The 22708-nt window shown below is 48.9% G+C and overlaps 1 protein-coding gene across 2 annotated transcripts; it reads left to right on the top strand.

The window, feature by feature from the left end:
• The first annotated feature begins 397 nt into the window (after window positions 1-397).
• On the top strand, window positions 398-20297 carry LOC123345131 (zinc finger protein RFP-like). Of its 2 annotated transcripts, XM_044981817.1 has the most exons (8): window positions 398-866; window positions 3297-3392; window positions 3993-4223; window positions 4917-4939; window positions 11448-11519; window positions 13473-13588; window positions 15681-15740; window positions 18144-20297. In XM_044981817.1, exons 1-8 carry the CDS (start codon window positions 450-452, stop codon window positions 18656-18658), a joined length of 1530 nt encoding a protein of 509 aa, XP_044837752.1. In that variant the 5' UTR covers window positions 398-449; the 3' UTR covers window positions 18659-20297. The 2 variants fall into 2 exon arrangements, with proteins under 2 accessions (XP_044837752.1, XP_044837754.1); XM_044981819.1 differs by lacking the exon at window positions 11448-11519.
• The last annotated feature ends 2411 nt before the right edge of the window (window positions 20298-22708 follow it).

Below are 22708 nucleotides of genomic sequence, written 5' to 3'. Positions count from 1 at the left end.
GACCCCCCCCCATAAATTCCCACAACTGTGAACATTTAAATTGATAAAACCTGTGCAACTGTGAACGTTTAAATAGATAAATATAAAAAAATCTTAAAAATAAATATTAATTTTCTGTCAAAATTCTATATTAAATAAAATGAATTCTGCCTAAGCCTAAATATTACTCCTTAGACACACAGTTCTGCAAGCTCATCAGGACAGGGGGATGGATTCTGATGTCGATCTGAAGCCCCAGTGACCCTCCCCACCAACACAGGGGGTGATCGCAGGACCAGAGTCCTAGTGGGGCATGTTTTTCACCAAAGCCTCCAAGGCAGTAATGTTGGCTCTTTCCAGTTCAGCAAACAGAGTGAGTCTGTTCCCGGAAGGGAAACACGCCCTTGCTGCTGCAGGCGGGGCATAATGTGAACTCAGGAAATTGAAACTTACTCTGCCCAGAGGGAGCCATGGCTGCAGAGAACCACCTGGAAAGTCTCCAGGATGAAGCTACTTGTCCCATCTGTCTGGAGTATTTCACAGAACCTGTCACTCTGGAGTGTGGGCACAATTTCTGCAGAGCCTGCATCACCCAGTGCTGGGAGGGATCGGATACAGCCGCCTCCTGCCCTCAGTGCAGAGAAACCGTGCAGCAGAGAAACCTCAGGCCGAACAGGCAGCTGGCAAATGTCCTAGAAATAGCCAAACGGCTGAGTTTACAGGCAGCAAAAGGAGCAGGAGAGGATGGGGTGTGTGAGAGACACCAGGAAGCTCTGAAACTGTTTTGTGAAGAGGATCAAACCCCCATCTGTGTGGTGTGCGACAGATCCCGGGCTCACAGAGCTCACATGGTGGTTCCCATAGAGGAGGCTGCCCAGGAGTACAAGGTAGGGTATTGCTGTGAAGTTTAATGAGTGGATCCAAAACTTTGGATTTTAATTACAGGCTAATTTCACTGAAAGTTACCTGTCACAGGTGTGATGCATCATTCAGCTCTGTAAAGCTTCATTGTATGGGTGATGTTATAATAAGTAAATGATCCGCTAGTGTGACAGGAAAGGCAAAGAATGAAGTCTTTAAAGATACCAGATGTGGAAAACTTTTCTCTAAGATTCTCAATCCTTTTCAAAACTACCTTGCACCGTTAATTGTAGCTGCTAATTGATCAGTAAGGTTTAATCGCAAGAGCTGCAGGACAATCTATGTGGGTGTGTTACCTTCACCCTGGAAAAGGGAAGGTACAAGCTGTTGTTACAGATTTGTTTAATAGAATTTATTATCTTTATTTGCATCACCGTAGCCCTAATAGACCAGAAATGAGATCTGGACCCTGCACAAAACACAGTGAGGGACAATCCCTGCCCTGAGCAGTTTACAGTCTAAATAAGAAAGACAAACACAGGGTGGTGAGGGAAACTGAGGCACAGAGAGGGGCAGTGAGTTGCCCAGGGTCACCCAGCATGTCAGTGACTGAACTTGACATAGAACCCAGCTCTCCCCTGTCCCAGTCTAGGCCCAAACCACTAGGCCATTCTGCCATCTCAGTATCAGCCCCCCTTGAAGAAGTTTGTCCATTAGGAGGGAAAGATTCCTGGATAAATGTCCCAGGCCCAACAGGGATATGAGGTTTCTCACTGGGATTCTGAATTCCTGTGTTGCTCCATCAGGGGTTAAAATCCAATGCCGGCCTGCACTAGAGAAGATCACTGGGTGAATTCCAAACACCTTGAGTCCACCCACAAAAGAGCTCCAGGCAGCGCAGGACTGTGCCACATACCAGGGGGATTAGACTGGATTGTAGCAAATAACTCCTGGGTGGTGCTGACCTGTGTCAATCTGAACTGCACTAGTGTGTATGTGGGCAAGGACCAGCCAAAGTGGTTCCATTAGCCCCACCAGGCAGCCTTTTGAAATCTTCCAGAATCCACTGCTTCTGGGATCTTTACCAGGGAATGGGACAGTGAGGTACCTACCCAGAAGGCATTGCCTCTGAAAAGGTTTAGGACAGCACTAGGGCAATCCCCAGCTGTTCTTTACACAAATCTGCATTTCTAATTAGGGTGGCCACAGATACATCCCCAGAATACGGGACATCCCCACACCTGCCTGCATGGACCCACCCCACCTTTGTCATTCTGCATGGAGGTGTTCCCCCGCCCCCCCCCCCCCTCCGCTGGTGTCCTTCATGCATCCTCAGTCTCCTCCCAGGGCCAGATTTCCCATTAGCACAGTAGGCATGTGCCTAGGGGCACCAGCATTCTAGGGGCACCTAAAACTTCAAATGTTGCTGCTCCCAGGTCCCAGCAGACACAGTCACCTCCCAGTAGGGCCAGTGAGTAGGGGCAGGGCACGGGACAGTGGGTGTCTGGGAGGGTTTGTGGGAGGGCTCTGGGCAGTGAAGGGGTAGGGGGTGCTAGGCACTGGGGGGGTCTGTGTGGGGCAGTGGGAAGTTTTTGGGGGGCTGTGCAAGGGGCACTGGGCAGTGGGATGCCTAAATGTTAAAAGTGGTGGTACCCCTACTTCCTGTGGAGGTTAGGAGCTCTGAGCCACTGTGGGCGGTGGGGGTACTCCGCAGCTCCTGGCCGCCGCGGGCAGCAGGGGACCTGGAGCTCCAAATCCCTGCAGGCAGGAGGAGGGAGCTTGGAGCCAAGGACCCTTCAACTGCTCAGCCACCGGGGGCAGTGTGGGGACCTCGCCAGTGACACGCAAGCTGTAAATCCAGCTCTGTTTCCTCCTCTCTCTCATTTTCACTGGACTAAGCCATGTCCAGTGCTAAGTGCCTACCAGGCAGGGACAGTGCTCCACAGCACTGGGACTGCACAGCTTCAAACCAGACAAATGGCCTCCCAGTGTCTCATGGGGTTTGCCCTGAGGTTTAGACCAGCTCTGTCCAACCAATGCCATCCCCAGGGCTTCAGGGCTGAAATCCCAGACCATATTTATACCCTGGTGGCTTTTGGAATTTGTATCACTTTGTTCATTAAACCTTCTTGAACACAGGTTTATTGATTCACCCCCATGTGACTCCAGAGTCCTGTAATGCACTACACTACTAATCAGTTCATAAATACCGATAAAGCTTGGTTATAATTGAGATCTCTCTCTAATTTAAAAAAAATAAATTGAACCTGAATTGCTAACAAGTCTGAATATGACACACTCCCAGTCTCCCTTAATAAGGTTTCATCTCCTTGGTGGTCCTGATGTCACAAAGTGATTAAAACCAACCAATTTGGGGGTTTGGATGGAAAAACACTCAGCTCTACACCCTTCTCAACCCTTCAAATAAAACCTCCCAAATCATTTTTTTTCTTCAGGAAAGAATCCAGGCCCATTTGAAGACTCTGAGGGAAGAGAGAGAAAAGCTGCTGGGATTTAAAGTGACTGGAGAGGGGAAAAGGCAGGAGTATCTGGTAGGTGCCTGTTGTTATTAACCAGCAGGGACTGGCAGTGGGAGGTCTGTTTGTAGGCAGATACCTCTTTGGCCTTGGCGAACGTGGGCCTGTGTGTGTTTCTCCATGATCATGGATTGCTGGGTTAGATTCATGTGTTGACAAGCCCTAAGCTTTCATTTCAGTTAATGAGTTAATGTCTAGCCCGTGTGGCTTTCACAGAAATCCCCCCCAAGTGAACTGAATGTCACCAGTAAAGTGCTGTCTGCTGTGTCTGGTCATTGCTCGCATTGTTAACGTGTTTGTTTCTTTTAACTCCCCTGGCATCTCTGCCAGTGTAGTGCTGAGCCTTGCCACCTGCTGCTCTGGATCTGAGTTTCCAGAGACCATGAATAACATAATATGCTAACATGACAGACATGGAAACATCCCTTTCAGAGATGCAGAGGCCAAAGGGGAAGGTGTGAGAGAATCCTCTCCCTAGTACCCATAAGGTAGAGTCAAATGTCAGAAATCTGAGGATTTTCAACAAAGTTCTCCCTCCTGCACACTCAGCGCTCCATGAAAGGGCCCCAGGCACCATCCATGTCCCTGACCAGCCCTTTCCCTATTTTTATACAGAAACAAACACAAACTGAGAGGCAGAAGATTGTGTCTCAATTTCAGCAACTGCGGCAGTTCTTGAAGGAACAAGAGCGACTCCTGCTGGCCCAGCTGCAGAAGCTGGACCAGGAGATTCAGAGGATACAAAATGAAAATTTCAGTAAACTCTCAGAGGAGATTTCCCATCTTAGTGAGCTGATCGGTGAAACGGAGAGGAAGTGTCAAAAGCCAGCAAGTGAATTCCTGCGGGTGAGACTGAGTGAAAAACAGAGATGCCGACTCCGTGGGTACCCCAGGACTGGAGCACCCATGGAAAAAAATTAGCAAATGCTTAGCACCCACTGGCAGCCAGCTCCCCGCCCTCTCCCCGCAGTGCCTCCTTCATGCCAGCAGCCCTGCAGATCAACTCCTCCCCCTCCCTCCCAGTGCCTCCTGCACACTGTGGGAGGAAGGGGGAGGATCGGGAATGGGGTGTGCTTGGGGGAGGGGGCAGGAAGAGGCAGGGTGGGGCTGGAGTGGGGGCAGGAAGAGGCGGGGTAGGGATATGGCATTGGGGGAAGGGGGCGGAGTCGGGGCAGGGCCTGGGGTTCAGCACCCCCAGGGACAATTGAAAGCCGGTGCTTGTGGTTAGAAACTTTCCAGATCCCCACACGGGGAAGGGAGGGCTCCTGAATCATAAGCACTGGGATCCAGCCGTTAGAGATCTCAGTGTAACTCGTTTGTGTGCATTGCTGACATGTGAGTGACTATTGTTCTTTGCAGATTTACAGACACAGAGATATTAGAGATGGAAAAGCCCAATTAGCTCACAGAATCCATGGCCCTGGGGCCAGGGCAGGGCCTCTCTTCCCCATATTTGCAAAATCCCTTCCCTGAGATCCCCTGTGTGTGTGTGTGTCAGATGGAACTGAGATTCTCACTCTCTCTCTCTCTCTCCTCTAGGATGTCAGAAGCACCTTGAACAGGTATGTGTCTCTCTCTCACTCCGCCACACACTTCACAATGCTGGGAAAGAGCTTGGTGGTGATGTTAGTGTGACTTTCTATACCTTGGGGGAGCACTCTATAACCCCCAGAATCCTCATTTACATATAATTGTAATATTGCATATAAAGCATGCTATGTGAGGTGTCACGGGAAAGGTTATGATCTGCTGAAACCCATTGTTCCATCTAAATGTGTATATCATCAATACATATGAAGTTATGAAAATATGTTGTATGGTTGTCACTAAAATATGCTGTGGGTTTGGGAGGCGCCCAGTGATGAGCTGCCAAAATCTTAACAACCAGTTCCCTATAAAAAGTTCTGATTTAAGGGGGTGGAGGGGGGAAGCGGGGGAGGGGCCGGGGCGGGGGGAGACATACTCATGGGCCAGGGGCCCCTGCAGGGCCTGGGTCAATTGCCCCACTTCCCCTCCCCCCCCCCGTTGCGGCCCTGGAGCTCGCAGCCCCCCCCCCTTACCTTGCCTGCAGCTCAAAGCAGCAGGAGGACTCAGGAGCTCAGCTGAGCTGCCCAGCTGCTGGCCACCCTGCAGCTCTGTGTGGGGAGGAGTGGGGGAGGGGCCGGGGCGGGAGGAGACATCCTCATGGAGCTGGGGGCTCCTGCAGGGCCTGGGTCAATTGCCCCACTTGCCCCCTCCCCTCTCCTCTGGCCAGCCCTGGAGCTTGCAGCAGTCCCCCCACACACACCTTGCCGGGCCATTCAAAAAGCGGCAGCAGGATGACTCCGGAGCTCAGCTGAGCTGCCCAGCTGGTGCCGGTGGCTGGCCAGGCTGCAGCTGGGGGGAAGCGGGGGAGGGGCCGGGGGAGCCTCAGCCTCCCCAGCTGGGAATCCTGGGAGAAACAGGATGGTCCGGCCCGCGGACCGGAGTTCTTTGCCCACCCCCTGGCCCTTTAACAACCAGTTCTCCACGGAGGTCTAATTTTAGCAACCAGTTCCGGTGGGAACCGGCTCCAGCTCACCACTAGAGGCGCCCAGATACTAGCTGTCCAGATAGAATGACAAGGGAGGTAACCAACACCTGGGTGTGTATTTAACAGACAACACCAGCCATTGTCCAGCAAGGGAGCTACAATGCAGTGACTCACCTGCATAAGCCCACAGCAGATCAACTGCTCAATCTTGCCTGGGGACTCAGCAATGCCCACCAGAGACATGCCTGGACTTGTGTTCTCCAAGCACATGGGCTAAGGGTATAAAACAGAACACAGGGGGGCCCATGCTTGGCCTTTCTCCTGCCCCCCCCCCCCCATGCTGCAAGCAACCAAGACACTGAGAAGACTTAAGACTTGTTAGGCAAAAAGTTTATTTTATTTTATTTTTTTAAGAATCAGGCAAGCACAGACAATACTGAAGAGGTTTATTTACAGTACCGGGAAGACTGACAAGCAGCTTTGAAAATATGGTGCCGTAGTGGTCAATTATATACATTTTTTTAAATCAATATATTTGCATTTATTTGTACCTACAGAGACAGACATTGTTACAAGTCAAGAGAGAACCCTGAACAAAGATAAAAATAAGAAGAGTACGTACATATAGAGGTCATCCTAATTACATGAAACATTTATGACTACTGTGCGGGGGAAGGAGGCGGGCTGTGGGGAGGGGAGAGATGAGTGCTTACAGATATCCAGTGAGCTGTGACAGGAGGGTTTATTTTGTTCTAAGAACTAAGTTACTGGGCTGGCATTGACCATATAAGCTTATCAATTGTGTACAATTGTTAGTGCCATTTGTGCTACTGAAATATTCCTGCTTGCTCGTCTGGGCCCGAGCTCTCCCTTTCCATGGGCACAAGCTTTGTTCCTTCCTACTGATAAGCTGAACTAAGTTATTATGTATTGACAGAAACTGTGTCCTTGCTTTTTAGCAGTTTCTGTCTTTTCTGCTGGCTAAATTTGAACTCCTTCCTGACAATTCCCTCTTTTTGACAAATCAGACTTTTAAGTGAGATAAAGTCAATACTTTAAATACTTTGATATACATGATTTGTTTTAGGGTTGCCCGAGGAAGGTGGGAGGGGAGAGGGGAATTGGAGGAAGGGGGTAAAAGTAGGAAACATAGTAAGATTTTGAAGCATGTGTCTTAAGTACCCACACATGAAAAGAGAGGTTAGTAACACAAATATAGAAGCCACAGCAGCTGTTATTTGGACAATTGTTTACCAGGAGATGGGGCTGTAAGATATATTAGGAACAGGATTTTTCAGTTGGGTCATGGTTTAATTGGAGAGCTGGACTTAAATGCAACCTTTGGTCATGTGGTTATGAACGGTGGTAAATGCAAACACAGCAGCCAGGACCATTTTGAGTAGTAGCTTTTTGGCTAGTTGAACCACTGTGTTGCCTAGGTATAGGTTGTTATACCACCGAAGAGCTGTTGTTATTTTAGTGAACATACGGCCAGGGAGGTGCACATTACCGAGAGTAAATGAGATAGTAATTTGGAGGCACATGGAAGCGTTTGCCTGGCACTGTAATGATTCGTACATGTAATAAAATGCAGTGGTGATGAAACACCACTGGGTAGGGATACTTGTACAGCAACTTCATCATCTGCAAGAGGAAGGACATTTACAACAACAGAAGAAGACAAGGTCAAAGGGCGAAGGGTAGAACAGGAGCACACGATGTAACTTTGTTTTTGTGCAACAGTTCAAGGTTGTCATCAGTGTAGCATTGTCAGAGGATGGTGTTAGGTATTTAGACAGCCCTACTTTGTACACTATATTATTAGCCACATATTTAATAGACTTGAAACGGAAAGAAGAAGGAATCATGAGTAGAAATGATAGAAGAATACACAAGAAGGAAATTGAAGGGTGAGTTTGGAGGAAGTAGAGAGGCTACTATTAGTTGTGTAGAGATGCCTGCAGTGTGGGCAAGGGCCGGGGAGGAAAGGATATGGGACGGGTGAAAACCCAGGCATACATTTAACATGTTTGTTTTTCCTTTGTTTAATATTGCGCAAAAAAAAAAAATTACGAGCCAACATATTACAAGCACGACCTTTAGCTTGTGACTTGGCCAGGTTGACTATCTGAGTTTTTTTTAATGATTTTGTAAAAAAATTTATGGCTACATTAATTGCAGTTAAAGCATAAGATAACCCGGTGTTGGTATGCTTAAGGGCTTGGGTGATTTGGCCTTTGACCCATCATTTTGTGATCTTGCATTTGGAAATTGGGTGTCCTATATGTGTGTGCCCACATTCCCTGAAGCTAAATACCCAGTTACAGTCCAGATCCGGTGAAATGCAGGGAGGGAACCGAAGACTGCTCCTGGGCTGTGGTAGTCGGATTGAGACCTTGGAGCCTGGATGTTTTTGGAGGCAAGCTGTAACCACGATAGGTCCCAGGTGGTCTGGTCTCAGGGCAAGGCAAGTGTTTGGTTTTTTTACCCATTCGCTGCTCCCTTCTGTAGGGAGTTGCACATACTGGCCAGCTTTGAAACAGGTATTTTGTGTAACATGTACCAAGGACAGATTTTAGGAGGCTGCATTAGGTATGTTTGCCAGGAGGATTAACATGAGAAGTTACATTTGTTACCTAAAAGGATACAATATAAACAAAATGAATTTATTTATACATTTTAATTTTGGTTTTATGAACCCATGTTGGAATTTTTTGCACTTTTACACAGGTATTTGTATGGGCCAATACCATGAACTGATTTTCCTTCTGTACGTCTGCCCATGAAGGGGTTTTTGGAGGGTCCTGGGCTTAAGAAGGTGCACTTTTACAAGGAATCAATATGCCTTGCTGAAGTAAAGAGTAAATAATATTACCTATCGTGTCCATGGCCTCAGATTTGAGGGGGTATTGCTTGGTAGGTGAAGGAAATTGCCTGGTAACCTGGATGGGTGGTCAAAGATGAGCAGGCATCGAACTGCAAGACAGCTTATTTTTTTCCCAAACAGAGGGGAACCTGGAACATAATTTTTGAAAAAGGGTTAGATGTATTTCAAGTAAGAGCCACAGATCTGGCAGTGCAACACAAGAGAGAAATGTATTATTGTGGAGGGGGATGGTATGAGTACGCATAAGTTTGTTAGTAACTGTACTTTGACCAAGGTTAAGAATTGCTGCAATGTCGCAGGGGATGTTCATGCCCAAAATAGTCCCCTTTGCATTTGAAGCTACATTTAAAAAAAAGACTGAGTTTAGAAGAATAAATTAGATTTTACAAGAACAGAATAGCTTTTGTAAGCCGTGAGTTGTACAGGTTCTACCCCTGAAATAGTAATATACTGTTTAGTAGTGGGGAGGGGGAGGTCAGTAATGGAAACAGATGCTTTCGTATTTACGAGAATTGTGCATGGCCGGCCCCTTATTTATGCTTGTAAATGTGGCCTTGAGGGATTTATATTTGCATTGGCAATACTGACAGGCAATGGTGTGTGTGTGTGCATGTGCTGGATTTTAGCGGGTTATGGAATTTAAAAGCCTGGCCATTTTCTTTTTACTCAGGTGTTAGTAAGGGTTGGCAGTCAGTTGAGACACTGGGTGGGGCTGTTGTTAGTTACCCAGGGTTATTTGGCTTGGATACTGGCTGCCCAATGTTCGGTTTCCCCACATACAAAACACTGGGAGGTAGTGGGGGCAGGACCAGGACCAGGTCGAAAAGGCAGTGAAGTACTGCAGGGATTTAACTGGCCGTGATTCTGTCCCTGGCTAGGCTTTGGGGTTTTTGCATTTGCAGTTTTTTGGGGTATGCCCGAGATGCCCACAATTATAGCAGGCTACATTATTTTTTGCTGTTACCACAGCAATGCGAGTAGCCTTGCTCCTTATTTTTTTTTAGCTTGTTTGGCTTTGCATTTAGAGGCCTACATACAAATGGATTTATAATCAGAGCCTGGGTTCACTCTCAAATTAAGGGCTGTTTGCAGGTGGGAGTTAAAACCTTCCTTTAACATCTTTAAAAATGCCTGATCCGTTTTTTTGGGGTCTGCAATGCCTGCATTGCTGCAATATATCTCCCACTTTCTCTCACAGTACTGAGGGGCCGGCTCATCTTTGCCTTGCACGCAGCCCATGATCAGTCCCCAATTCTTGGCTCCATTGCCCAAAGCTTTTTGGACGGCTTTCTTAAACAGCACAGGCAAGGGTCAATGAGTCTCCCTCCTGTGGAGGGCATCACTGATGTTCCCCGTCAGTCAATGAGTCTACCTTCTGTAGAGGGTATCAATAGTGCACCCTGGGGCACGCCAATGAGTCCCCTCCCCCACTCCCAGGGAGGGTATCTGATGCTTTTTGGAGCAATTCATAAGACGTATCCCAGCTTCCTGAAACCCACTTAAGCGGCGCTTCAGGGGAGACTGACTGAGCACACCCTTGTACTCAGTTCACTGCAGCACACACGCTGGTGCTCAGTACCTGGCAATGCAGCCTTCGCTTCCAGCGATCCCTGCACCTCAACAACTTTGGCCACAAATACAGTCCCGTTCAGTCCTCTTGCCTGTGCATCCCATATGTGGTTCGTATTAAAAAGGGGGTGTGGAGGGGTGTCTCGTGGAGTCCCAAACCAAGGTGTGCGCTACAGGTGGTAAGTTGTTACCTCTATCCCTGGTTGTGAGAAACTCTCCGAGGATTCCCGATCACACCCTGCTCGCTGAGCCAAAACTGTTAGGCAAAAAGATTCTTTTTTCCAAGAATCAGGCAAGCACTGACAATGCTGAAGGGGGTTTATTTACGGTACCAGAAAGACTGACAAGCAGCTTCAAAAATATGGTGCCATAGTGGTCAATTATATACATTTTTTTTATCAATTTATTTGTACATACAGAGACAAACATTGTTAAAAGTAAAAAAAAAACAAACCCTTTTGGGGTCCCTTCCAGTTCTATGAGATAGGCATATCAAATTATTTTTATTATTACCGCTTAACAAAGATTAAAAATAAGAACAGTAAATACATATAGAGGTCATCCTAATTACATCAAACATTTATGACTACCTTGTGGGGGAAAGAAGTGGGGTAGGGATAAGTCCTTACAGATATCCAGGGGGCTGTGAATCATGGAATATCAGGGTTAGAAGGGACCTTGGGGTCACCTAGTCCAACCCCCTGCTCAAAGCAGGACCAGTCCCCAGACAGATCTTTACCCCAGTTCCCTAAGTGGCCCCCTCAAGGATTGAATTCATAACCCTGGGTTTAGCAGGCCAATGCTCAAACCACTAAGCTATGCGTCCCCCCTGGGATAGGGAGTTACTGGGCAGGCATTGACCATATATGCTTATCAGTTGTTCACAATTGTCAGTGCCGTTTGTGCTAGTAAAATATTCCTGCTTGCTTGTCTGGGCCCGATCCTGCTTTCCTCATAGAACTGTCCCTTTCCATGGGCACAAGCTTTGTTCCTTCTTACCAATAAGATAAACTAAGTTATTATGTATCAACAAAAACGATGTCCTTGCTTTTTAGCAGTTTCTGTCTTTTCTGCTGGCTAAATTTTAACTCCTTCCTAACAGACTCCAACAGAGGAGACTGGCCACGATTTTAAGGGTGAAATCTGCGTACTGTGAACTGCAATATCCAGTGGGGTGAGAAAAACTGCTTAATCTAGATGTTGCCCAGTCTAATACAGTTGAGAGTTTAGACTGCGTGCTTATATTTTCTTTTCCTCTATCGCTGTCAGGGTTCCCTCCCCACTCTGAACTATGGGGTACAGATGTGGGGACCCGCATGAAAGACCTCTAAGCTTATATTCTACTATCTTAGGTTAAAAACTTCCCCAAAGCACAACTCCCTTGTCTTTGGATGGTATTGCTGCCACCACCAAGTGATTTAAACAAAAATTCAGGGAAGGGTCACTTGGAACCCTGTCCCCCCAAAATATCCCCTCAAGCCCCTTCACCCCCTTTCCTGGGGAAGCTTGAGAATAATATACCAACCAATTGCCTTTAATGTAAGTACAAACCAGACCCTTTATCTTTAGGACACTAAAATCAATCAGGTTCTTAAAAGAAATAGTAAAGAAATAGTACAAGAATCACACCTGCAAAATCAGGATGAAAGGTAACTTTACAGGGTAATAAAAAGATTTAAAACACAGAGGACTCCCCTCTGGACTCAGTTTTACAGTTACAAAAAACAGGAATAAAACTACCTCTCAGCATAGGGGAAATTCACAAGCTGCAACAAAAAGATAATCTAATGCATTTCCTTGCCTTACTTACAATGTTTGTAATCTTAGATGAATCATTTCAGGTATGTTTTCAGGAGATGTTGTTCCTGCCTGGTCTCTCTCCATCCAGAGAGGGAACAAACAAAGAAAGCACAAACAAAACCTCCCCCCGCCCCAGATTTGAAAGTATCTTCTTTCCCCATTGGTCCTTCTGGTCAGGTGCCAACCAGGTTATTTGAGCTTCTTAACCTCTTACAGGTAACGATTCAGTACAGCTACCCAGGAGAGATTTTATGCTACCCTTATCTGTATGAATATGACAATCCCTTTAGATCTATCTTTTGTAGTCAATAAACTTCTTTTACTGGTTATCTTTACCAGGGAGTTTGTATGAAGTGTGTCGTAAATCTGCTCAGGTTTTGCAAAGGCTGGTGTATATACTCTTGCCATTGAGGAAGTGGTGAACCAATTAAAAATTAGATGGTATATTCCTGAGGTACAGTACTGGGAGCTGTGGGGCGGGATTTGGCTGGTGACTTTCTCTGTGTGATTCATGAGTGGCTTTGGGATCGTTCATGCAGTATAGCTGGGTGTTGGGCTCCACATGCTGTTGTGCTGAGTGATAAGGGGCTTGCTGCTTTTCACTAGCAAGGCATTGTGAGAGACAGCCCAGGCTGGAGAGAGTTAAGGGGGTGCAGCAGGCCCACAGTCCCAGGCTGCACCCTAGGGACCCCATCAAAGTTAGCACCACATCTCCCCATGGCTCTACAACAAAATGTGTGGCGAAGGTCACGTGTTGGATACAAATCTCTCTGATCAACTTCATCCTGAGGTTCTCAGCCCTTGCTCAGGAGACTCTGGAATTATCCATTCAGTGGGGAAGACTAACCTAAAGTATTTCCTAGAGATGTCACATACCTGTGGGGACTGGCTGCCTCAGGATTGTGGGGATGGAATATTGGCCTGTCACTGCTGGGGCCCTGGTTACCATCCAGTACAGGGCAGCAGTGCTCAAGAGTCTCTCCACCTGAGGACCTGGGGAATGAGGCAGTTGGTGTCTCAGTCTAGTTCCTAGTGGGCAGATTTCTTCAGCACTTCACCTGGGAACCTGTTGTCCATCAGAGGATGGAGGCCATGCAGTGAATTGCCCATGAAGACTCAATTCCCTTTATCCCCAGAGCTGGTCTCTCCATGCCAGAGGCGAAGAATATTAATGGGTCTTTGGAAGGGAATGTTGCACCTTCTCTGAAGCTGGCAGAAGTAGAGGAATTCTAACTACAGTCCCATTAGAGCGACAACTCATCAGAAAGAACTTATAATGAGTCACTAAATGGAATATAATCACATGAAAGTGTTTGTTTTTCTACAGGTGGGAGAAGGGGAAGTTCCAGCAGCCAAAGGAGATTTCTCCTGAACTGGAAGAGCAAGTCAGTGGTTTCTCCCAGAAAACTGTTGCGCTAGTGGAGGCTCTGAGGAAGTTCAAAGGTACCTAGAAGGGATCTAGGAGGGGAAATTGGGATAAGCGTCTTAGATTGTTGGAGGCGAATGGTGTTGGACAATTGGTTCATAATTAGATTATGCATCTATTTAATTGTTGGGTGAGAATGCCACACACTTGGGGTCCAAGTCACTCAGATTGATTAATTCAACCCCTTATTTGTTCCAAAAGCATGTCTTGCCATTACAATTAGTATTAAAGTAAGAAATGACAGACATACTGAAAGAAATACTGCCCAGTTACCGTCTCCTGGGGCATAGGCGGCTCATGATATATTTCTCCTATGATGCTCCATCTACCCTTTACAATATCTTACATATTATACGCATCCAGATTATATATTTATTAGTTCTTTTCCAATCACCTTTGTGTGTTATTAATAGAAAGTACCTTGTATAACTCATACACTACACATGCATGAACTTTTTGACTGGCGGGACTTTTCCTGTCCAAGCTATTTTCATGTCACTGTTCTCTTTTCTCTGCATAAGGGTTGTGGATTTTGCTAACTGCTCCTTGGCAGCACATTCTGGGTGTCTGTTGTCTTTAAACACATGGTATGATCCAAACATCTCTTTGTCCCACAGAGCAACTTATGGACACATCACTTAATAACAAGGTCACTTAAGGCAACATTTCCCTTATGTCCAGCAAACTGCTCACCTGGCCAAAGCCAAGTCAGTCAGTACAAATGCACAATCCCCGTCTGTCCAAACTTCTGCATAAGAAAGGACCCTTGCACCAACTCTCAAAACTTAACCTAATAACTAGTGGAAAGCAGACACTTTGAGAAGATGTAGCAGAGGCCCAGGCATAGGAAATCTCACATTCATTTCATGACTTACCAAAGGTCACAGCATTAAAGCTCACAATCAGCAAAATGGCCAAATTTAGGGCATCTGAGTTACTGCCTCCCAATTAGAGCACTGCAGGGCAGGTGCTCCAGATCTGTGTAGACTCCACAGCTGCAGGTGCCCAACCCATCTGAGAACCAAGCCCTGGGACCAAAGGGTCAGCACCCAAAATCTAGTCCCTACATTAAAGGCCACTTCTTAAAGCTCAGCCCATAGCATCTCTGTGCTCTGGTCCAGTATGCCAGCTAGTCTGGGCCAAATGGGCATAGGGAAGGAGAAAGCCCCTCCCCCTCTGTGAGGGATCCCTCCAGCACAGGAACCTCTTGTGCCTCCTGCCCAGCAGCTGCTTGCGCAAGGCTTGTTCCTGAGAGGGCTGGGAATGGGGTGGGGGTGGTGAGGGTGGGTGGAAGAGGGAGGGGGTGGACGAGGGATAGAGGGACATGGGCAGTATAAAGCTGGGCCTCAGACACTCTGCACGCTGGGCGAGACACCTGGGGCCCATTGTCAGAGGGATGCAACTCTGGCTGGCTTCAGAACTTCCTCAGCCTGTGCCAAGGTCTGCACCGGCCCCTGCAGCCACTGAACAGTAGAGTTACAAATGGCCCCTCCCCCTCTCCTTTTGCCAGTACAGGGGTGAATCTGGCCCATTGAGCCAACCTTCCCCCTGCCTCGATTTCCACATGGATAAAATTATTTTATTATTACTCCTATTTCTGCCTATGGAGGATGAGGGCCCCACTGTGCTGCTCTCTGTAGAGACACTGAGTAAACAGACCCAACAGCTCACAATTAGAGCCACAATTTCACACACTCTCAATATCCCGTTATTGTCAAAGGGACCCAAGTGGGTAAAGTTACTTTCATGCCAAAGTTATTGCATGACCTGGGTCTAGGTTACGACAAAAGGCAGCAAGTGAATGAGACAAACCAACTGGAATCAGAAGGAGGGGGGTGGGGAGTTGATGAGGGGAAAAGTAAATCTCGCTGACAGATTGTGTGTCCTGGGATGGTTGTGAGGCTTCATGGATGTTGGTTCCATTGCTGGGACAGGGCCTGAAAGTGAGAGGAAATAGAAGGTTTCAGACCTTTTTATATGAAATACCTGAGTGTGTCTCAGTCTTTTTCTCTGTCATGATGAAAATACAGTTCTAGGAGTTCAGAGTGGTGATGCTGTTATCAATATGAAAGCCTGAAATCTCACCTCTTTTATCCTTTCCCTCTCCAGACACTCTGCCATCTACACTAGAGACAAAAAGAGGGGAATCCCTAAGAACAAACAGACAGGGTGAGTTTGCAGGTGGAGATTGTCTTTAAATTATGAGAAAATTCCAGTGAAAACATCTTCATGAGATTGTAGCTAAAGTTACCAACCAAACCGAAAGCGACCATGACACACAGATGCCTAAAAATAACACATTAAACTGTGAGAAGATCCAGGGACACTAGAACCAGGGGGCCAGGCCCCCCTACTTTTTAACATGGGCATAGTTTGGGATAGGCAGTGGCAGATTTTGAGTTAGTGGGGCCCTGTGCACAGCTTCATTTTCGCCCCCCCACCCCTCTCGGCACCGAGCCAAGAAAAAGAACATTCTCTCTTATCTCCCCTATGTTTTTCATTCTTTGTTTTTCTTCCTCCTCCTCCTTTATTATAAGTAATAGGAAGTAAATGAAAATAAAGTGAGGTACCTTGATTGGGGCAGGGACTTGGGGTGCAGGAGGGTGTGTGGAGGTCAGGTTCTGGGAGGGAGTTTGAGTGCTGGGTGCGGGCTCTGGATTGGGGCAGGGGGTTGGGGTGTGTGTGTGTGGGAAGGGGTGCAGGCTCTGGGAAGAAGTTTAGGTGCGGACTCTGGGTTGGGCCAGGATGTTGGGGCGTGTGACGGGGGCGCAGTGCTTACCTCAGGCAGTGCGGCTCCAAAAGTGACCGGCACACCCCTCTGGCAGCGGCTCCTTGGGAGGCTCCAATGGGAGCTGCGAAGTCGGTGCTCGAGGCAGGGGCAATGCGTGGATACACCCACCCTCCCCCCAGGGGGCGCAGGTACATGCCGTCCACTTCTGGAAATGGCGCAGAGGGAGTGAGGCAGAGCAGGCAGGGAGCAGTCTTAGCCCTACTCGCCACTGATGGCATGGCTCTGCGCGCCCCTGCGGGGAGGAGGACAGTGGGTCAGGAAGCATGTGGAGCCGCCTCTCTCCCGCCCCGGCCAGGGGCACGCAGAGATATGCCACCTGCCGGCCACTTCTGGGAGCAGCGTGGGGCCACCAGCCACAGCCTGCAGGCAGCCTGCCTGTCTGAGCCCTGCTGTGCTACTGCATTTTGGGGGACCCCCTGTTATTGGAGGCCCTGTGCCACCGCAGGGTGTGTTTAATGGTAAATCTGCTCCTGGGGGCAGGGGACCATGGTGCCCCCCAAACTGCAAGCCTTGGGCAGGCTTGGAGCTTCGCAGGCAGATTCTGTGCTTCGTGGCATGGCAGCTGATCAGCTTCCCCCCATGAAGCACAGCCCCTGCCCGCGGTGCTAGCCTCTTCCTGGTCCTGGCCCCTCTCAGTGGCTTCACCCCTGCTCCTCTTCTCCCAAGGCCCTGCCTCCTGGCCAGGCCACAAGCTAGAGCTGGGCTGTCACCTAGGGAACCCGGGCCGCACTGGGGAGCCCTTGACCCTCCACCTGCCCTGGGTGGCGCACTCTGGGGAGCAAGGATATGTACTGGGGGCTGCTCTCAGGCCCCCTGGACCTTGGCCCAGGGCAGGTGGAGGATCAGGGGTGCTCCACAGTGGCTAAGGCTCCCAGCCTGGTCAGGGGGTGGGACCTCAGTGGGAAGAGGAGTTATAGGGTGGGGCCATGGAGGGGGTGAGGCCACAGGCTGCGGGACCTTGTGCTCCCCCACCCAAATTCTACTGAGCTTCAGGAACTTCTGGGGAGATACCAAGGTGATATCCCTTTACACACAAAATCCTGACACCAACTGTAGTGCTGAGTTCATGCCCAGGCTGATGAACAGAAACACTCTCACTGAGCAGCACCTGAACAGAGCTCTCTGCCCTGAGGGCTGACACATTCCTCTGCTTTAACCCAGTGCAGGGGGTCTCCCCATCACTTCTCCAACATCCTTCCTTTCCTGTGGGCAGGGCTGGGCTCTCCCATTGGAGCTGCTCACTGCTTCCTGGATAGGGGAGATGCTCTCCCTCTGATGCTGGCAGCTCCTCCCTTCTCTCTGGGCTGGAGAGGGGGCTACCCCACCTAATGCCAGTTCCTACTCTCTGGTATTAAGCTGCTTTTCCCCAATGCTGCATCTTCCTCTCTGTTCCTTGGCCTGGAAGTGGAGGCTGCATTAGAGGAGGGAGCTTCCCTCTGGGGCTTAAAGCTGGTACCTGCCTCTTCTGCTCCCTCCTCAGTAAAAGCTTCTGACACCTTCCTGTCTGTGTCTGTGCTGCTGGGAATGGAGCAGCCCCAGAATGGGGAGCTGGGAGCTGAAGCCTCTCCAATAAATGAGAAACTAGTGAAGTGGGTCCCAATACAAAGAAAGAGGAGCTGCAGTGACATCTCTGCTCAGTCTCAGGTGCCCAGGACCGAGGCAGGATCCAGGCCTGTCCCAGCCAGACCAGGGGGACAGGGAGAGAAATGGAGTGTGAGAAATGGTCCCAGCCTCCTGCAGGGCTGAGCTCTGCCCCTAATGCTCGGATTCTCTTTCTTCAGCGAATGTGACTCTGGATCCAGACACGGCTCATCCCCAACTCGTCCTGTCTGAGGATCGGAAAAGTGTGAGATGGGCAGACAGACGGCAGAGACTACCCAACAACCCTGAGAGATTTGACCCTGAGCCCTGTGTGCTGGGCTGTGAGGGATTCACCTTGGGGAGACATTGCTGGGAGGTGGAGGTTGGCGGTGGGGAAGGCTGGGCTGTGGGAGTGGCCAGAGAGTCTGTGGGGAGGAAAGGACGGATCAACCGTAGCCCTGGGGGCGGGATCTGGGCCCTGGAGTGGTGGGGGGGGCAGTTCCGGGCTCTCACCTCCCCTGTGACCCTCCTGCCCCAGCGCCGGGTCCCCAGCAGGATCCAGGTTTGTCTGGACTGTGACCGGGGGCAGGTGACATTTATCGATGCTGGTGACAAGGCCCCGATCTTCACTTTCCCACCAGGCTCCATCCCTGGGGAGAGAATCCGACCCTGGCTCTGCGGGGAATGGAGATCCCGGCTCAGACTGTGTCCCTGAGACACTGGGGGGGGGGTGTAATAGCCTCGCTAGCTTCACACTCCCTACTCTCTGTGACCTCTCCCTGTGGACTTTCTATCCTGTCTCCGTGACCCCTGGAGGCTCCTCCCCTCTACCTCCCTGCAGCACCAGGGGTTGGAGCGGGAAGGGTGAAGAACCCCTGGAGCTGCAGGAGGAGCAGAGGGGCCCTGAGGGGCAGATGTGGGGGCTGCAGGGTCAGAACTGAAGGAGGGGCTGGGGACAATTAAAAGTCAGGCTGGGGACAGGCAGATGTGGGAGTGGCAGGGTCACAGATTTAATGGGAGTTTTGGGGAGAAGTTGGAGACTCTGCACCAGCATGGATGCTAGCAGAGGGATAGCTAGGGACTGGGGAGTGTGCATTCATTGCAATATCCAGTAGAAATGAATGGTTAGCATACACAAGTTCTGCATCGATAGAAGGGTTTTTTTCCCATCAATGCAGTTAATTCACCTCTAGGAGAGGCAGTAGTTAGGGCAACAAAGAATTCTTCCCTTGACCTATCTGCATCTACATCGGGGTTAGATTGACCTAACTACATCACACATGGTGTGAATTTTTTCACAGCTCTGAGCAATGTAGCTAGGTCACCCTAAGGGTTAGAGGTGGACCAGGTCTCAGGATGAATAGGGGTATGTCTACACTACATTGGCTAGAGTGGCACAGCTACAGCGCTACAGCTGTGTCCCTGACGTGCCGTAGTGTAGCTGCTTCCTACATTGACAGAAGGTTTTTCCATCGCTATAGTTAATCCCCCTTTCTGAGAGGCCGTAGCCAGGTCACCAGAGGAATTCCATTGTCTGCATCAGCGATTAGGTCCATCTAGCTGTGGCACTCAGGGCAGACAATGTTTCACAGCCCTGAGTGACATCATTAGGTTGATCTAAGTGTTAAGTGTAGAGCAGGCCTAAGGGGTTTCCCTGGAGCTGGCTGAAAACACCGGGGCTGAGGGATTGGCTGGCAGCTTGGTGTGTGAGAGACAGAAAGCCAAGAGAAGTAGTCATGCGTGTGATCCCAGCAGGAAACTGCAAGACAGAGCTTGCTTCAGGCACAGGGTTCCCTGGGAACACATGGATTTCTGAGTAAGGAAACTGCCAGCTGCTGTTTGTTCAGGGCACAGGAATGTGTGGACATTGTAAATAATAAAGATTGCACCAAAGAAATACCTGACTCCTATAATCAGTTTCTCCTCCCAGTGGAAGAACCTAGCAAGGCCCCAAACACTGGCTAACTGCTGAGGTCAAAGGAGCGATGATACAACCCAAGTCAGAATCTAGACCAGTGGAGGGAAATGCGTTGGTGGGAAACATTTGCAGGGAGCTCCAGCAGCAAAGAGCCTGTGCAGAGGAGCAGATTGCTGCTAACTGTGAACTTGAGCATGTCAGCTTTGTGTGTTGAGCAGTCCCCATTGTCCCTTCTCTCAGGACACCAGGGAATCCAGAGGCTGCTACAGAACTTTTACTGGCCTGGAGTCTGATACTGTCCAACAGTATTACAGGTCCTGTGACCCCTGTCAGAGGGTGGGGAAGACCCGGGACAAGGGGAAAGCAGCTTTGAGACCTTTGCCCATTGTTAGGATATAGATATTCAGGCCTGTCTGCAAAGGCCTATACTTTAAGAATTTAGGTGTATTCTTATCACTTAGGGTTTGGCTACACTTGCAGCTGTACAGCGCTGGGAGTTAAAGCTGTCTTTGTACAGCTGCGTAGGGAAAGCGCTGCAGTGTGGCTACACTGACAGCTACCAGCGCTGCAGTGTGGCCACATTTGCAGCATTTGCAGTGGTGTTGGGAGTGGTGCATTATGGGCAGCTATCCCAGCGTTCAAGTGGCTGCAACATGCTTTTCAAAAGATGGGGGTGGGGTAGATTGTGACAGAGAGCGTGGGGGAGAGAGAGTGGATTTTTGGAGCTGACACTGTGTCAGCTCCCTGCCTTGCAAGTTCCGACCCCTTCCCCCACCCCTCTCTCATTCACTAAATGCAAATAGCCTTCTTTGTTTTTTTCCCTCATAGACCAGATAAGGAGCTGCTCCAAAATGGACCTCCCGCCCGCCGGGCTGCTTCTCTCCTCAAGCAAACACTAGCTGTGGACATTCATCCCCCTGTCTGCCTCTGCCCGAGCAAACAGTAGCTGTGTTTGTTTTTTAGATAAGCAGCTCCGGGAGCCCCGAGTTCACAACAAAACAAAGAGAAAAGAGGCATCACAACAAAACAGAGTGTTATCTTTATTTAAAAGCATTATGGGAAGGTTCCAGAGGTCAGTTACAGCGTAGTAAGATTAAGCACTGTTTACACTGGCACACTCTTGCAGCGCTGTTCTCTTTATTCCTCTTGTTGAGGTGGAGTACAACCAGCGCTGTAGCCAGGGAGATACAGCGCTGTATGTGCCTTGCCAGTGTGGACGGGGAGTAAGTTACAGCGCTGTAAAGCCACCACCAGCGCTGTAACTCTCAAGTGTAGCCAAGCCCTTAGCTAGTTATAGAGGTATAAAAGAAAGAATCAAAGATCACTATCTGTGTAATGGCCTTTTCTTACTGTGACAGGCTAAGGCCTTCAGCTAAGATGTAGTTAGGCAACCATAAGCTGGGAAGTGTGTGGTCCCATCCTCACCTTCCAAACTAGTCACATTGAAATAAGGTGCTATTGGGCTATTAGGAATACAATCCTGTCCTGATATTCCTATCACCTCCAGAGAAAGAGAAGAGCCTAGAAGATGTAAAAGGAAATTTAGTTTGATAGCATCCTGTCTGGCAAGAACTCACTTATCCATAGACACAGCTGGAAAACCCTTATGTCTGTATAGATGTAGTTGTGAAATCCTCACTTTTGTATTGTTTTATATGTTTATTTGCATGGTCTCTGTCTGGTTCTGTGATTGTTTCTGTCTACTGTATAATTAATTTTGTTGGGTGTAAACCAATTAAGGTGGTGGGGTATAATTGGTTAAATAACCATGTTACAGTATGTTAGGATTGGTTAGTTAAATTTCAGTAAAGTGATTGTTTAAGGTATAGCTAAGCAGAATTCAAGTTTTACTATATAGTCTGCAGTCAATCAGGAAGGTGGGGGGAAATGGGAACAGGGACTGGGGATGGGGGAATTGGGATCATGTTTTGCTAAAGGGGGAATGGGAACAGGGGATGAGAACAGGGACACAGGCAAGGTTCTGTGGTGTCAGAGCTGGGAAGGGGGACACTGAGGAAGGAAACTGGAATCATGCTTGCTGGAAGTTCACCCCAATAAACATCGAATTGTTTGCACCTTTGGACTTCGGTATTGTTGCTCTCTGTTCATGCGAGAAGGACCAGGGAAGTAGGAGGGTGAAGGAATAAGCCCCCTAACACCCATCATAAAGGAACCTTTTCAGAAGGTGGCTATGGACATAGTGGGGCCTCTCAGCAAGACGACCAAGTTGGGGAAGAAATACATTCTGATGGTAGTAGGTTTTGCTACCCGTTACCCCGAGGCAGTGGCCTTGTCTTCTGTCGAAGCAGACACAGTGGCAGATGCACTGCTGATCCTTTTCAGCTGAGTGGGGTTCCCCAAGGAAGTCTTGACAGACCAAGGTCCTGGCACATCTGGGCCTCAGCATATCACACCCAGTCCAATGGGCTGGTGGAGAGGTTCAATGGAACTCTAAAGATGATGCTGAAAACCTTTATGAACCAGCACCCACAGGATTGGGACAAGTATTTACTTCACCTGCTGTTCGTGTACAGGGAAGTGTCCCAGGAGTCTACCGGGTTTTCGCCTTTTGAACTGTTATATGGAAGAAGGATAAGTGGTCCCCTGGACCTGATGAGAGATGAATGGGAGAGGAAGGCCACTCCTGATGGAGAATCAGTGGTGGAATGTGTTTTGACCTTCTGAGAAAGACTTGCTGAGCTCCTGGGCTTGGCCGAGGAGAATCTGGCCTGAGCCAAGAGGATACAGAAGGTCTGGTATGACCGCATGGCACGGGCCCGCACCTATGCCACCAGAGATCAGGTGATGGTTCTCATCCTCGTGAGAAAAAACAAACTACAAGCCACC

Source organism: Mauremys mutica, chromosome 12 (genome assembly GCF_020497125.1).
Source record: "Mauremys mutica isolate MM-2020 ecotype Southern chromosome 12, ASM2049712v1, whole genome shotgun sequence".
NCBI classification, from domain to species: Eukaryota; Metazoa; Chordata; order Testudines; family Geoemydidae; genus Mauremys; species Mauremys mutica.
The sequence above is the reverse complement of the archived record's forward strand: the minus strand, read 5'-3'. Positions and strand labels throughout refer to the sequence as shown.

What these genes read in the sequence shown, in the direction of transcription:
- LOC123345131 (XM_044981817.1), top strand. Translation starts at nt 450, where the DNA reads ATGGCTGCAGAGAACCACCTGGAAAGTCTCCAGGATGAAGCTACTTGT. An exon ending in GTCAGAAGCACCTTGAACAG is followed by an intron (nt 4,940 to 11,447) that starts GTATGTGTCTCT and finishes CCTTCCTAACAG; the next exon opens with ACTCCAACAGAGGAGACTGG. An exon ending in GGCTCTGAGGAAGTTCAAAG is followed by an intron (nt 13,589 to 15,680) that starts GTACCTAGAAGG and finishes TTCCCTCTCCAG; the next exon opens with ACACTCTGCCATCTACACTA.